At 36.6% G+C, this 12,909-nt stretch overlaps 1 protein-coding gene across 2 annotated transcripts; it reads right to left on the bottom strand.

The window, feature by feature from the left end:
- Positions 1-1,696: 1,696 nt before the first annotated feature.
- LOC101472901 (cytochrome P450 2G1-like) lies at positions 1,697-11,722 on the bottom strand. 2 transcript variants are annotated; one of them, XM_024804887.1, is made up of 9 exons: positions 11,504-11,704; positions 11,172-11,334; positions 7,836-7,985; positions 4,842-5,002; positions 3,832-4,008; positions 3,490-3,631; positions 3,158-3,345; positions 2,890-3,031; positions 1,697-2,717 (listed from the first exon to the last, which is right to left on the bottom strand). In XM_024804887.1, exons 1-9 carry the CDS (start codon positions 11,669-11,671, stop codon positions 2,536-2,538), a joined length of 1,473 nt encoding a protein of 490 aa, XP_024660655.1. In that variant the 5' UTR covers positions 11,672-11,704; the 3' UTR covers positions 1,697-2,535. The 2 variants fall into 2 exon arrangements, with proteins under 2 accessions (XP_024660655.1, XP_076729527.1); XM_076873412.1 differs by lacking the exons at positions 1,697-2,717; positions 2,890-3,031; positions 3,158-3,345; ... (2 more) ...; positions 4,842-5,002; positions 7,836-7,985 and having other exon boundaries at positions 7,992-11,334; positions 11,504-11,722.
- Positions 11,723-12,909: the final 1,187 nt, after the last annotated feature.

Here is a 12,909-nt window from a genome sequence, read left to right as displayed (position 1 = left end):
TCTGTGATTGGCTTCTGTAGCTAGTTTATATTTAACAGGGGTTTGGCTGGTTGGACACACATGACCAATGTGATGTTTTAATCTTGTGCACCTTAGCACACTTTTACCTTGTTAATGATGCTCATTGACAAAAAGATGTTGCAACATTTGATTTGAATAATAAAGTCAAAACATGTAAACCATCCTCATTTGACAGTCTACACTGCCCTCTATTGGAATCAAGATTTGGCCCACACACTGCTCTGGCACCTGTTTGAACATTTACACGCTGTCTGCAACAGCATACGTAACTATTATAAAATAGGTTCAGTTTCTAATACAAATCTGCTCTCTTACCAAACCAATCAACTCTGTGAAATGAATCCAAGCAATCCAATACTGTGCTTCACTCGTAGAAACATAAAATATGTTTACAGTGAATGCTGTTAAAGTAGTAAATACTTATGATCTAAATTTGAAAGGAACATTTCACAAAAATCTTTGTCAGACTTTATTTGGATTGTTTATTTTCTTTTTCATATGAAACTGGGTTTACCTGCTCAGCACTAAGGAGAAACATAGTGATTACAATTTAATGTTCAAGACTAGGTGTTTACATAAAAACATATGCTTTGTTGACAGGCCTAAAGTAATTTGTACTAGCTATTAGTTAACTTATAAGTGCAACACATACTGTTTATATTGCTTTTGCATTTGGTTTGGTTCCATTTTGAACCGAGTCAAGGAATCCCTCATAATGTGTCTATACCAAATTTTGAACTATGTATCAATTTAGAAAGCAGCAACAAGTTACCTGAAATTAGTAAATGCACTATTCATTTTTTTTTATTAATTTCAACACCATAAACAGAGATAATATATTTTTTAGATTTTACATCATTTATTTTGAAAAAAATTAAACCCACTAGTCATGTCATACTGCAAACAATGAGCATGACATTTGTAATTATTGATAGAAAACAGTTGTATATTAACATAAAGCCCTAAAATAAAGACATGGTGCTTCAGCATCATGATGACAATGCAAAAACAAGCAGATATGAAGGTTGACTTCAAAGAATAAAGCAATGTGCTTCTGGAAGAAGACAGATATCCTTCAATTCTATACTAGAGGATGACTAGTTTTTCTTAAGTTAATGGGGATTCTATTGGAGCACTCTACAAGTAGTAATAACAGGCTGCTCTGATGGTATGCTTTGACCATTTTCAATTCAATTCAATTCAATTTTCAATTCAATTTTATTTATACAGCCCCAAATCACAACAACAATCACCTCAAGACGCTTTATATTTTAAGGCAGACCCAGCAATAATATATACATAGAAAAACCCAAAAATTATATTGTGTTTTCAAATGATTAACTTTAGGTCTACCATGTCAGTACTTGTAAATGCTGTCAGTATTTACAGTATTGTCTTTAGCTTTGTCTGACATGACATAATGTTGCCTATGTGTTTACTTGGACATCCACTGGCTGTCTGGCACATAGGTCACTCAGTGTAACCTTTTTAAAGCTCCTCAATCATTAACATTTATTGATATTGTGACTGTTGGTGTTGTAATAGTGTGGTTACAATGAATATATTGATCCACTCTGGTGCAACAATTAACTGCTATTTGTTACAGTTAAAATTTTGTTTTAAAGATCTTTTTTGATTTCTTAGAAAAGCAAGGGTATGCATGAAGCTGTAATGCTTTTGCAGGTTATGTAGTATCTTTATTTTGAATCCACTGCATCCAGATATACATAAGGAATAAAGAGTACAGGCAAAGCAGGTTTCATACATGAGCTATGCAATACAGCAAAATTCCAACTGTCATCTATTAGATAACCTTTGTATTCTGTTACTTGTTTGTTTATACTCATTGCTAGTTAGTTTATGTTTGACAGAGAGTTGGCAGGAGCACCGCATTAGAGCACAGGTGAGCCATGTGATCTTCCTGTTCACCTTAGTACACCTATTTCTCATTTCATTGCCAAACAGCTATTACAACATTTGACCTGATTTCTATAATCAAAACATGTAAAACAGCTCCGTCCTCTTCACCAAGATTGCACGTTAATGATTCACAGGAATGACTCAGGGCGTGGATATTCTTTATCATCAACTCTGAAAGACTTGTTGAAATTATTATATAAAACCTATGAGTAACTTTATCGTGTTTCTGTGTTTGTGTTTTGACAAAAAAAAAAATGAAAGAAACAAAAAAAACCAAACAACAACAACAACAATTTGTCAGTAAATTCACTATTTAGTTTAAAACACTACAGAAACTCTTAGAACTTAGATTCAGCACATTATTTGAAATCATGCCTTCCCAGCTAAAACCTCACATCTCACTTATATTATTATTATTTCATGTCTTTTTTCTATATCACAGACATAACAGCAAAAATTTATTGCACATTCATTTAACTCTACTTTTAATTGTGCATTTAATGTTACTGCACCACATTAACGCAATGCAGCATGTTGTAGAGATCCATGTCAGTGATAGTGCTGCAAATGATGACAGACTGAGTGGCTCTCATTTTAACGTGCTGTAGCTATGATTTGATGACTTCGAGGTAAATTGGCAAAGCTGCTGTACTCTGGATCGAGGTCTACACTGTCAGGGCCTCCTTCACAGGAAAAGGTGAAATCCTGCAGCAGTGAGACTACGAAGATAAAAAGCTCCATACGAGCAAGAGACTCGCCAACACACGCTCTCTTCCCTGTAAAGACACACAATCACAAATCACTCTATGGTAACCAAAATTGCTTGTTCTTATTAATTTAGGCTTTCTACCTTACAATAATAAGTGCCTTGAGGCCAGGTTAGCTGATTTATATAGAGCTACAGCTGAAAATTGTATAATTTATCAACTGTGTCAGGACTTTATGTACCTGCAGAGAATGACATGAATGCAGGATTTTTCTTGAAGTTGCCATTATGGTCCAGGAAGTGCTGGGGATTGAAGAACCTGGGAGTGGCCCATTGCTTTTCCTCTTTCAGCACAGAGTGCAAGAAAGGAATAATTACAGTGTCCTGTTCAGAACAAATATGTTGTTAGTCTATTGATGCTTTTAATACTTTTGACATTAACCCCTGACATGATGCACAATGGACTTAATACTGACTGTAATACGTATAATGTCTTGGAATTAAGAATACCTTTGGGATTGTATAACCCCTGAAGGATATGTCATTCAGTGCATAGTGAGGTATGCTGAAGGGCACAATGTCAAGAAAACGTTGGACCTCATGGATGACAGCATCTGAAAATGGGAGGGACTTCCTGTCGTGCATCCTGGGACAACGATCTTTTCCAATTACAGTGTCAATCTCTTGCTGCATTTTCTCTGGACAAAGCAAAACAAAAACTATAACCGCTCTGATCTGTTTGTAATGACTGCTAAGTTTTAGATTCACAAACAGACTTATCCCTAACTATAATATATTTAGGGCTAAAAGCAAGTTGGTAATACTTTTTTCTGTACACCTACCCTGTATTTTGGGGTATTTAATCAGCACACTGAGAGCATATCTCAGGGTGGAGCTGGTGGTCTCTGTTCCAGCAACAAACAGATTCAGTACAGTAGAAACCAAGTTGTCATAATTGAACTCACTTGAGGGATTGTCCTTTTCCTAAGGAGACAAATTAGGAATATTGTTGTCTCAACAGAAACCAAATTTAAAATACTCAAATGCCTTTTTAGCAGCACATAACAGACCAGCTCGAAATATAGTTTAAATAATTCCAACCTGTTTAATGCAAATACGGAAAAAAGAACGACACAATGCAAAGTGCCCTAAACAAAGCAACTGATCCTTCAGTTCTTTCCAACCTGATTAATTCTGATGAGGAAGCAGTCAATGTAGTCTCTGGGGGAGCTGGGGTCCAGTGTCTGTTTGTGCTCTTGGATTTTCCTCTCGATAAAATCTCTGGCCTCCTCTGCATGCCCAAAAATAGTTTGGTGGTAGCCAGGAAGATGCTCCATGAGCCGGGGAAAGATGTTGTACATCTTCAGGAGGGAAAAACACAGCAGCTTTATTTGTCTAAAGACGTATGAAAATATGCAATCAGTATTACTGAGTATTAATTCTTTAGACAACACACTTCGTGTCAGGGACCTGGATCTGAGCGACCCAGGGTCCATGAGCAGCTATGGACTGATATAATATATTATGTATGTTGGCTGCACTGTGCTGCTGTTCTTGTGTTCTCCATGCTTGTATGTATAGGCAAGTGGATGTGTCTGTGAGTGAGCACTGGGTTTCAGGCAGGCCTGGTGGGTGTGTCCCGTCTGGAGACTGGCCACACCTAAAGCAGATGATCACACACACCTGCAGCTAATGAAGCCTAGTCGGGGAGCTACTTAAGAGTGTGGATGAGCGCGTCTTGGTCGTCTTGGTGTGGGATCGTTGTGTGAGACTCCATGTTAGTGGGCTTCGTGAGCCAAGTTAAGTGAGTGCATGCCTGAGTGTCCTGACAGTTGCTTCTTTGTTATTTTCTCCAGGAAGGAGCATGGAAGACAAGAGCAGCGAGCACTGGGTGCGCGGACACACAGGAGCAGAAGAGCATGGACTTGTGGGTGGAAGACACGACATGGGAGTCAAGGGAACACACTGGGATTTATTATTCTGTGTATTATTTACACCACTGTAAATAAAGGCACTGTTTATCATAAAGAGTCTAGCATTTGGGTCCTCCTTCCTCACATCCCCACGGTTGGCCAGTGCTAACTGTGACACTTCAGCGTTGTTGGTTTGGAGGTAAAAAATGCAGAACTATCTGATCAGTATGTTTGTTGTATTTTTTTTATATGTTAATTTTTTTGTAATCATGTCCACTGACCTGACCAAGAGGAGTACTGTTGAACCTTGTGATCTTAGTTATGATGGTCAGAAGGTGCAGGAACTGCTTGTCTTCAAAACTGAAGCGTTCCCCAAAAACCAGGCAGCAGATCACATTAGAAACAGTGCTGCTTAACAAAAATTGGGGGTCAAATGGTTTACCTGGAGAAAAAAGGAAAAAGACAGTTGGAAATAGTTTGCAAAGTTACGAATTAAAAATGCAAATGTTAGGTTTTTATTTAAATAAATCATCTAATTTAGTTTAGTTTCTTTTGAAGAAAGATTTGACAGTAAGAAACTTTCTGTCAGTTGGCTGGGTCTGTGACCCAGCATTTTCAAGTTTATGGTCTTTTTGTGAATTTTTTGTTTGGAATGATGCATCCATCCATTCGCTTCCGCTTATCCTTTTCAGTGTCGCAGGAGCCTATCCCAGCTGTCATAGGGCGAGAGGCAGGGTACGCCCTGGACTGGTCACCAGTCTGTCGCAGGGCTAACACACAGAGACAGGCAACCATTCGCGCTCACATTCACTCCAGCATTCACACCTATGGGCAATTTGGATTAATCAATTAACCTATCCCCACAAACTGCATGTCTTTGGATGGTGGGAGGAAGCTAGAGTACCCGGAGGTAACCCACACAAACACATGCAAGAACATGCAAACTGCACACAGAAAGATCCCAGCCTGATGATGGAATTGACCTTCCTGCTGTGTGGCAACAGCTGACCACCGTGCAACTGTGCTGCACCATGGATGGGTGGTTGGCACTAAATAAAAGAAAAATAGAAAACTTCATGGATGTAGTTTTCTATTATTTAGTATTAACTTATTCTTAGCATTGGCAGTATGCTTAGTTACATTTGCTTCCATGTTGTCTGGTCCAGGTGTCTCGTCTCCCCTTCCTGTCCCATGTCTGTCCTTTCTGTCATGTCTCGTTCCCTCTTTCTCAAGTGCCCCTTGTTTAAGTCTCCCTCTCTCTCTAGTGCTCCCTCACTCTTGTTCTCCCTCGGTCCCTCTGTCTGTCTCTCATGTTTGCTTTCTCTTGAACCTTGTGTCAAGCTTGTGCTTCCCAGTTTACATCTCTCCACGTTTCCTGCTTTATTTTGACGGTCTTGTGTTCCATGTTCAGTATTAGTTTTGCTTGCCCTTTGGTGTCATGTTGATTTGTGTCAGCTGTGTTCCCCATATGTTTCCACTTCCCACATTACCCTTCTGTGTATTTAACTCCTCTGTCTCCCTTTGTTCACTGTCAGGTCGTCTGTTTTCCTCTCCTTATGATCCATGGATTTAATGTTGTCTTTAGTCTCAGTTATTGCACGCTCCTTTTCATGTTAATGTTTTTCTTGTCTAGTCTTAGTGTTTCCCAGTTTAGGTTATAGTTTAGTTTTTGCCTTTGCCTTTTGCTTTTGTGTTTTCATCAGCCAAAATAAACAACTCGCTTTTTGTTGTACTCCAGTCTTGTTTCTTGTTATTCTGCTTCTTTGTCTGCTCCACAAATATACTGGCCATTCGGCTGTTTACACTTTCACAACAACCGACAAAAGAGTGCATTATGATAAACAAAAAAAGTTCTTCACATTAATCAACTGAAGTCCACTAAGGTTAATTATCATATGATGATATCATGAAGTTCAATAATGAAATCATCTGTCTGGATTTTTGGGCTTTTGGATTGCAATTCTTTTCTTTTTCTCACTTCTGCTTTCCTCTTTTTAAATCGAATTCTTTCATCATCACGCTGATTCTCTAATTTGATTTGATTTTCATAACAAAAAAATCTCTGCTCTGTGTAAATCTCAGTGTTTTTCTGTCATTCTACCTTTCAAAATCTCCCTCAGCCATGTCCACTTTATCATTGTTGCTCATCCAAGTCTCCAGCTGTGTTATTATTACCACCAGCATGTGCTATCTCCTGCCATTGCTGAATTTCCACCCTTCTATGTTGCTTCATTGGAATCTACTTGCCAAATACTTTGTTGTACTTCACTGTCTGCTATGGAGTAAATACTTAAGTATTTTTTTGGATTGTTTGTTTCTAGCATGTACCCCAGTAGTCACGAGGTTAACACAAAGCTAACACAAAGAGGCAGACAAACACACACCTACAGCCAGGTTAGGATGAACAAATACACTGAAACCCATTTGTTTGTACTGTGAGAGGACTCTGAGGCTGCAAACTCTTCACATAAAGGCCCAGACTAACCAGAGAGCAGCATTACTCCATTATAGTGTAATTACACTTTAAGTATTAACAGCAGCATAGTTCCTAGGCATGGCACAAAATTATCTGTGTTCACGCCTACTTACTCTCTGTTATATAGGCCACTCTGTATAAACTGATTTTGCTCCAAACTTGTGGTTAGATCATTAACTTTTATTGATAATATTCTCCTGAGACCTAGCCTATTCAGTTAAGTCCTCTGCAGCTGACACACAAATCACAAAAAAAGTTTGACTGAAAGATCCATTTTTCCTCAGTTTTCAGGTGGATATGACAATTGAAAGTAAATAATTTTATTAAAACATATAACTGTAAATTGGCATGGATAAGTTTATCCTTTCCAAGTGCATCACTCATGTCACAGCAAGCAGACGCTATAAACGATACTTTAGTGTTTTAGCATGTTATGCAATATTCCATGTCTTCTGTTCAAACGTTAAAGAGTTCAGACAAAGCAGGATTTGCATGTTAATTGCAAAATCTGATAGACTTCAAATGTTACTGAATTATTTGACATATTTTATCAACACTTTTATGTGTATTTGGTGCATTTTGTTACATATTTATTTTTGCTTCTTACTACAGCCTATTTCTTGTGCAGGCACAAATTAATGCCAGTCAATTCTGAGGTAAATATTGAATTGAAATCTTTTTTGTCATAGTCAAGCTACTGTACTGGAAAAAGAGAGAGAGAAGCAATGATTGAGCAATGAATGATTTTTCAAATCCACCCTGTATGTAATATGTGCCCATACAATAGCTAAAAACGCACCTTTAAATGTACGTATGTGAACCCTCAAGTGTTCGCTGACTTCTTGGATCCATTCTTCCATCCCCTTGCGTCCCATCCCAAAGTCTCTCAGGGTTGTGAGTGTGAAGCGTCGCAGCTGGCGCCAGCGCTTCCCATTACTGATTACTAAACCTGAGAAGATGAAATGTCAAGATTAGGAAAAACTTTTACACAAACTATTATTTGAAATTTCTTTATTTTCATGTAAAGTTGACTTAGAGTCATGCCAAAGAAATCACTCGTCTTGAAAACTTCAGTTCAGTTCAGTTCAGTTCATTTTTATTTCAAACATTTCAAACATGTGCCTTCACAATCATTACAAAATATCATTCCATTATTTGTTTGAAAAGGAGTAGGCTGAAGTATTTACTTATTTGTCCCTACCCCCTCAAGTTTTACCTCTCATTCATTTAATTTTTTTTTGTCTTAAATTAAACAAACAACATATGAAACATATGAAGTAAAACAAAACATAACATACATAAATCAAAAACAAGAAATTAGCAAGCCCCACCACAGTATAGTTTCTTTCATATGAAAAATACAGAATGTGTATATTTGCAGATACACAAGTTATGGAAAAACAACAAACCAAAACAAAACAAAAAAACAAAAAAGAACCGCAACACCATTACCAGCAACATTACCGTCCTGGGTTAACCCCGTTTTCTTCATTCTTATACTTATTTAAAATTAGGTTTTTATATTTTACTTTAAACTGTTTTATGTTTTGACTGTCTTTTATTTCTTCTGTTAGACTGTTCCATAATTTAACTCCTGCAATTGAGATAGACATAGTTCTTAAAGTTGTTCTAGCACTTTGTATTTTTAAATTCCATTTCCCTCTTAAGTTATACCCACCTTCTCTTTCTATGAACAATTTACAGATTTCTTTGGGAAGCAATTTATTTTTTACTTTATACATTATTTGCGCTGTTTTAAGCTTCACCAAGTCTTGGAATTTAATAGCTTGCATTTTGACAAAGAGTGCATTTGTATGGTCCCTGTACCCTACATTATTTATTAATCTAATGGCCCTTTTCTGTATTATAGTTATTGTTTGTGTGTTACTTTTGTATGTGTTTCCCCAGACCTCTACACAGTAGCTCATATATGGCAGTAGTAAAGCACAGTATAAAATGTGCAGTGCTTTCTGATCCAACATATGCTTTGCTTTCCCCAGGACGGCAATGCCCCGTGCCAATTTCCCCCGAACATAAGTAATGTGTGGCTTCCAACAGAGCTTGTGGTCAATGATCACCCCAAGAAATTTTATTTCATTTACTCTTTCTAAATATACATTGTCAACACATATTTCTACTTCGATGTTTTTCTTTTGGTTTCCAAACAACATAAATTTGGTTTTATCTAGATTCAATGATAATTTATTTATATCAAACCACTTCTTTAATATCGTTAATTCCTGTGTGATCATCCCCAAAACCTGTGGCAACTCCACACCTGAACACAGTATATTTGTGTCATCTGCAAATATTACAAACTTTAAAATCTCCGATACTCTGCAGATATCATTTAAGTACATAATAAACATTTTTGGACCCAGTACTGAACCTTGAGGTACTCCACAAGCTATATCCATCAAATTAGATTTATATTCATTTATTTGTACATATTGTTGCCTATTCCCTACATAGCTTTTTAACCATTCCAAAACCACTCCCCTAAACCCGTACTTTTCCAGTTTTTTTAATAGAATTTCATGATTAACAGTATCAAACGCCTTCTTTAGATCTAAGAAAACTCCGAGCGCATACCTCTTATTATCCATACATTCCGTTATCTTTTCCATTAAATATATCAGTGCCAAAGCTGTTGATCTGTTGTTTCTGAACCCATACTGACTATCTGTCATTAATTCATATTTTTCCACAAAACTATCAAATCTTTTTATGAAGAGTTTTTCCAGTATCTTAGAGAACTGGGAGAGTATTGACACTGGTCTATAGTTTGTAAAATGATGTCTTTCACCGGTTTTGTAAATGGGAATAACTTTAGCAACTTTCATTTTTTGTGGAAAAACTCCTTTTTGAAACGACAAGTTGAATATATATTTTAATGGTTTTACGATACCATCAATAACTGTCTTTACCGTTACCATATCAATATCATTCCAGTCTGTACTGGTTTTGTTCTTAAGTCCTCTAACTATGTCATAAATCTCTTTCTCTTCCACTGCTCTTAAAAACATTGAGCTACTATTCCTTTCAATATTTTCACCAGTGTCCCTTTCTATTCCATCAACCTTTATTTCTTCTGCCAGTTTTGGCCCTATGTTTACGAAGAATTCATTAAAGCCATTTACTATCTCTTCCATGTTATTAATACTTCTTGTCCCTTCTATAAAGTATCCAGGGTAATCATTATTCCTTGATTCATTTTTGATTATTCTGTTTAATACATTCCATATATCTCTTGTGTTATCTTTATTGTGTTCTAACCTTTTAATGTAATACTCTCTTTTACAGGATCTCATTATATTAGTTAATTTATTTTTGTAAGTTTTATACTTCATTTCAGTTTCTATTGTTCTCTTTTTTATGAATTCTCGATATAGGGTATTCTTTTTTTTGCTGGCATTTTGTAGTCCTTTTGTCATCCATGGTCTTCCTGCATAGTTGTGTTTCCTATTGATTTCAATTACTGGGCAGTTTTTATCAAGTAATGTGTTAAATGTTCTTAAAAATCCTTCGTAAGCTTTATTAACTTCTGTTTGTTCATACACAATATTCCAATCTTGCTTTAAAAGTTCATTTCTAAGACAATTTAAGGTCTTCTCTGTTCTTATTCTTTTGTAAATAATCTTATGTCCATCGTTGTTCACTTTATAATGGCATTTATAAGATGCAAAGACTGGTAAATGGTCACTTATATCATTGATTAACAGCCCACTTTTTATCTTTCCTTCTATTATATTTGTAAATATATTATCTAATAGAGTTGCACAATGAGATGTTATTCTGGTCGGTCTTGTTATCAGTGGAAATAAACCGATGCTGTACATGGAATCAATAAAGTCTTCTGTACTCTTATTATGATTTGGATTCAATAAGTCAATATTAAAGTCCCCACAAATAAACATTCTTTTCTGATTTATATTTGTAAATAAGTCCTCCATATTATCCTTAAATATCTCAATCTTAGATCCTGGTGTTCTATATATACAACTGACAATTAGGTTTTTCCTTTTTTCTATACTTATTTCCACTGATAAACATTCCATCACTCCATCAATAACAGTTGTCATTCTTCCCATTCTTTTGTACTTTAGGTACAAACTGATATATGGTGTCTTGTTACCATAGCCCTTGGTAGCTTTGAACAGAAATGGTATGGGCATTCTGCCTGTGAAGTCATCTGCCTGATCCACCAAGGCTTCTTTCACAGCATCATACCCCACCAGAACCACTGTCCGCTGCCAGCCCATGTACAGTGTCATCACAGGACCATAGGTTTCACTGAACTAAGACAAAGTAAAAAGCCTTGTTTATATTTATGCAACGTCAGCATGCAGCTAAAATAAAAATCCAGAACAGTAATGGAGGGTGCTCTTGTTTATTCTTACTGAACAATTTAACAATATGAAAAATGCTAAAAATTAATAAATAAATAAATAAAAATGCCAAACTCACCTTAAGTATGCTTTTAAAAGGTACATTTTTGTCTATTTGTGGCAGGTTTCCTAGAAGAGGAAGTGGAGCAGGTCCTGGAGGCAGGCGATACTTCCTTCTTTTTACACTAAACAGCCACAGCAGAGCTAAGATTAGCCCTGCCAAGATCACTGTGGCAGAAAACTCCATAATGTTGTATCATTTTTTTATTTTTGTCCTTCCTTATATACCTACTTTCTCTCTGTGATTGGCTCCTGTAGCTAGTTTATATTTAACAGAGGTTTGGCTGGTTGGACACACATGACCAATATGATGCTGTAATCTTGTGCACCTTAGCACACTTTTACCTCATTAATGATTCTCATTGACAAAATCCTTTGCAATACTTGATTTGAATAATAAAGATAAAAACTTTGCTAGATTTAAATAGAAAATTGGTGTAAAATATCCATAACAATAATTGGCAATAATGTAAATTTGCTGCACTACAAACTTGATAATGATGCCAACTAACACAAAATATAACCAGACCTTGTTGATAAGAACAACTGATAATAAAATCTCACATGAACGACAGTTATTTGACGGACGATCTGATTTCCTCGTGTCAGCATTGTTCCCACATCATCATAATTAATGTTGTTCCAGGTTCAACATTGCAAGTGACCAATCACCTTCTTGTGACGTCATTCCTTTGCGACTTCGAAATACCCGCCTTCGATTATTTCGAAATACAAGTGAAGAAGCGAAAAACCGCCGCCTGTCCGCCGAATTTGAAGTCAATTCGCCTGTCCGCCGAATTTGAAGTCAATTTAGGATACTTTCCTTTAATAAAGCATTATACATATGTTCCTCACTTGGCTTGCTGTTTGTTTGCTAGCGATAGGCTACGACAGCATTAGCTAACCAGTGTTCTCTAGACCAGCGTTCCCCAACTTTTTGGGTGTTTCGTGGCCCGGGGGTTGGGTCAGGCAAAATTGCAGTAGCTTCCCTGATCATTTTACAAACATAAGTGAAGAGAATCTGGACTAAAAGGCCTAGACTTATGGTTGTGTGCTGAATCTATGAATCAAACTATCACCTGGAAACATAATTAACTGGTCCATAGCTGTGAAACTGGACATGAGTTCTTGATTCTATGGAGATTAACAGTAATCCAGAAATTTACAAATTTGTCCTGGTACATCGCGTAAATGTTGTCCCAGGGACATCGCGTAAATGTTGTCCCTGGGACATTGTGTAAATGTTGTCCCTGGGACATCATGTAGAATTTGCCCTGGGACATCGTGTAGATGTTGTCCCTGGGACATCGTGTAAATGTTGTCCCTGGGACATCGTGTAAATGTTGTCCCTGGGACATCGTGTGATAGCTTGTAAATAATGGAATGAAAATTATTGATTGTTATTAACTTGTGAAAAAGAAGTGT

This window comes from Maylandia zebra, linkage group LG14 (assembly GCF_041146795.1).
Source record: "Maylandia zebra isolate NMK-2024a linkage group LG14, Mzebra_GT3a, whole genome shotgun sequence".
Lineage (NCBI taxonomy): Eukaryota > Metazoa > Chordata > Actinopteri > Cichliformes > Cichlidae > Maylandia > Maylandia zebra.
This window is presented reverse-complemented; position numbering and strand designations above follow the sequence as displayed.

Coding starts and splice junctions, on each gene's coding strand:
- LOC101472901 (XM_076873412.1), bottom strand. CDS start 11,671: ATGGAGTTTTCTGCCACAGTGATCTTGGCAGGGCTAATCTTAGCTCTG. Junction 11,335..11,503: donor CTTTTAAAAGCATACTTAAG/GTGAGTTTGGCA, acceptor ACTTTGTCTTAG/TTCAGTGAAACCTATGGTCC.